General features: G+C 41.3%; 2 protein-coding genes across 3 annotated transcripts in view; both read left to right on the top strand.

The window, feature by feature from the left end:
• Positions 1–390: 390 nt before the first annotated feature.
• LOC106960456 (THAP domain-containing protein 10-like) overlaps positions 391–3,488 on the top strand; it is a 13,068-nt gene continuing 9,970 nt past the window's right edge. Inside the window, exons 1-3 of one of the 2 annotated variants that reach the window (XR_001427571.1) lie at positions 391–1,031; positions 1,282–1,488; positions 1,573–2,194. Coding sequence is in view for 1 of the 2 variants with exons in the window: in XM_015053572.1 (XP_014909058.1) it covers positions 585–1,031; positions 1,356–1,488; positions 1,573–1,763 (771 nt within the window). In the remaining variant the exon portion in view is untranslated. Of the gene's footprint in view, positions 1,032–1,281; positions 1,489–1,572; positions 2,195–3,488 lie in introns of those variants that run through there. The other variant, XM_015053572.1, reaches the window with a different exon arrangement.
• Positions 2,216–3,488, top strand: part of LOC106960457 (uncharacterized) — a 5,749-nt gene continuing 4,476 nt past the window's right edge. The window contains exon 1 of the mRNA XM_015053573.1: positions 2,216–3,102. Coding sequence (XP_014909059.1) covers positions 2,653–3,102 — 450 coding nt within the window. The 5' untranslated portion in view covers positions 2,216–2,652. The remainder of the gene's footprint in view (positions 3,103–3,488) is intronic.

Raw genomic sequence — 3,488 nt, 5'->3', positions numbered from 1 at the left:
AACTCTTGAATGAACTTTGTTTCACAATCCCCACAAGGCAGCATGCATGCATCCCTGTTACTGTTGCACGTTTTTCCCCACTACAAATTTCCTTCCAGTCAACTTTCCATTGACGTTCTTGGGTATGCCCCTCCGTGAATCATAATTTTCTTTTGAAATGACCTTTGCAAGACTGACTTACTTGTGGAGTCAAGTCAGCATACTTCCCTCATGATGACATAATTGCAACATTTCTGTGTTAAATTCAATATTTCTTAATATTGAAATGTTTGGGGGTGGGGGGAATAATTTGGACGTTTCATTTGCTGTAATACATGATCTTTTAAAATTAACGGAAGTATGTTGTTCTGTTTGTAATGTATACTTAAGCTTTCCTTTTTAAACTAAATGATTTCTATGACATTCTACTAGATTGGGATTCACAGGTAAAGAGAGGCCCGATCCTCCAATCCACAAGGTGGCGGTAATGAAGAGAAAATAGAAGACAAATCGCTCATGCGTCTTGGCGGTTGTTATTGACTACAGTGTGTTTATTAGCATTGTTCTTTGCGCCTTTTAGTGTTTTTAAATGAATTCATCCTATAATGGTGTTTACCTGCGTCGTTCATGGCTGCGGGAAACGACCTGAGCCGTACGTGAGAAGCCTGCATGGATTCCCGAATAACTTGGAGACGATAAAAGCCTGGAATGAGTTCGTGAGGAGGACCAAACCGTATTGGAATGGCAACACTCCTTCATCGAAGATCTGTAGCGAGCATTTCCAGCCAACATGTTACAAAAACCACATGGCCTGGTCGATGGGATGTGTTAGGACGCTGGATCTGATAGATGACTTTCAGGTGCCAACGATTTATCCTGCTGTGGCTGAGAAAAAAGCTTCATCGCTCACCAAGGATGTTCTCAAAGCAGGCATACATATACAGACCCACCAAAACCCACCAGGTAGTTCCACCGTGCTTGCATCGGCGGAAATAAAACAGGAGGAGGAGGAAACGCACTGCTCTGGAACGACAGACACACCTCTTATTCAGGTATAAATAATTAAGGAAATGTTTGGGGGGAATTCTCATAAGAATTAACTGATTGCGGTGAAACAAAGCCTAAGATACTTTTTGTCAGTATTAGAGCAAATCATTAATTAGAAGAAGAAATGATTGTGTGAAGAGTGGATGGATTAAGAAATACTTTCCAGCAAATCCCCATGACCTCAACACATGCGTCATGTCATGAAAACATGATTTTTGGGAACTTAAATACTAATTTTACACTTTGTCTTGACAGATACGGTTACAAAGCTTATTGTTGACAGGTTGGGACGAGGGCTGTAAAATCTCCCTATCTGTGTGGCTGTTTAGGACTGTCATGTAAAGACAGAGTACCAGGTGATGTACTTTGTAAGACATGTGGCGACCCAGACCGACCCTCCGTCCATTTCCACAAACACACGATCAGTCGGCACACAGCTGACCAGGTTATCCCGAAGTACAGGTATGTTACTTTACACAGAATGTGATTGTTGATGCTGTGAAATAATAAATATGAGAAGCAAAACTGACCATGTAAATTTCACAGGTTCACAGGTGAAAATGGGTCGAGATTATGGTGTCTGCACAATTCCCTTAAAAACTCCCCGGCTGCTCTTACAACCAACCTTGGTTAAAAGACCATCCAAGAGACTTCGACTTGCCCTGGAATATGAGGAGGAGGCTCCCTCAGAAGGCATCGCATCTGCAGCAGTTCAGGTCAAAACCAGTTCAACGTGAACCTGTGGACCGTTTCGGTGCAACAGTCATACCTCTTGGACCAGAGGTGCATAAAAGCACACGTCCATGTAGCTTTCGTCGTCGGTGCGAGGAAAAAGTTTATCCAGCACCTTGTCATAACGTTAATAAATGTGATGCACTTGCTTTATGCCACAACTAAAAACTGTGCAATGCTTGCTGGGGTGGAAAGCTCTGGTCCATCTCAATATCTCGTAGAAACTGGCAATGTGAAAAGGACAAAAGCTGCTAGAACCTCACTTTTTTGGGATTTTCTTCTCATACCAGATTGTTTGGAAACAATCTGTAGCGACATCATTAGCCCTCTTTTTGTTGAGAGCAACTCCACTGCTGCTTAATAGAACAATAAAATACCATATCAATGAATGGCTCCATTTCCAATTTTTGTGCAAGTAGAAACCTTACAGTTGAAAGTTTACATACAGCTTTTTTTTCTTTCATAAAACGTGATTTCTAATTCATGACACTAGCTGGGTTTTCCTTCATTGTTTAAAGAGATCATTCTGATAATAAATGTGACACGCTTGTTTTTGCTATTGTGGCTCTCATGCAGTGTAGATTTAGGCTTATTAAATTATTTCAGATTTCATTTGTCGTTAGAAATGTATTTCAAGTATTTCTAATCACCTTTTATCTTCCCAATGATTATATTACCTTTTCTCCTGCCTGGAGGATCGCACATGCAAACTGGGTGAACGCATCATAGCGACGAGGGACAGCAGTGCTGTACTTATCCTCCAATCCAGTTGGTGGCGGTAATGAAGAGAAAGTACACAAACCTCGCATGTGTCATTGATCGGAGTGTTTACTGGGATTCTTCCCACCTGGTTTTTCTCTCAATTCGCGTGTTTTTAAGTGATTTATTCCTTCAATGGTGTGCATCTGCGTCGTCCAGGGCTGCGGGAAACGACCTGAGCCGTACGTGAGAAACCTGCATGGATTCCCGAATAACTTGGAGACGATAAAAGCCTGGAATGAGTTCGTGAGGAGGACCAGACCGACTTGGAATGGCAACACTCCTTCATCGAGGATCTGTAACGAGCATTTCCAGCCAGATTGTTATACAAACCACATGGCCTGGTCGATGAAATGGGTTAGGAAGCTGGATCTGATAGATGACTTTCAGGTGCCAACAATATATCCTGTAGTGGTTAAGAAAAGTCCTGTATTACTTGCCAAAGAGGATGACCGTAAAACGGGCAGAAAGATCAGCCCGACCCCACCGGGCAGTTCCACCATGCTTGCATCAGTAGAAATAAAAAAAGAGGAGGATGAGGATGAATCATACTGTTCAGGAGCCACAATGACACCTCTTATTCAGGTAATAGGAGGTGTTGCACTTTTTTCCCCTCATTAGATTGAAAATACCTGAACCTGCTTATTCTTATTCACTGATCAACCATTTATGTTTACTGGGATGGCTTGTTTCACTTAATTGGCAGGTTCACAGGCTAAGAAATTGATTTGATGTAATGGAGCAAAATAAGTAATAGTAAAATAAAAATATAAGAAAAAGAAGAAATATACAATATGTAGCCAAATGTGAGGAGTGCTTCTTTGACTGCAAGTGTTTTTTCACATTGAAATCTTCTAAATGTGAGCCCCAAGCCACAAATCAACTTTTTTTTTTTTTTGGGGGGGGGGGGGGTTTTTTGTAAATATGGCATATCAAAGGAATAACAATCACCTTCCCATTAAATAGCCTTT

This window comes from Poecilia latipinna, unplaced genomic scaffold (genome assembly GCF_001443285.1).
Source record: "Poecilia latipinna isolate Pla-1442-1.1 unplaced genomic scaffold, P_latipinna-1.0 Scaffold1186, whole genome shotgun sequence".
Lineage (NCBI taxonomy): Eukaryota > Metazoa > Chordata > Actinopteri > Cyprinodontiformes > Poeciliidae > Poecilia > Poecilia latipinna.
The sequence above is the reverse complement of the archived record's forward strand: the minus strand, read 5'-3'. Positions and strand labels throughout refer to the sequence as shown.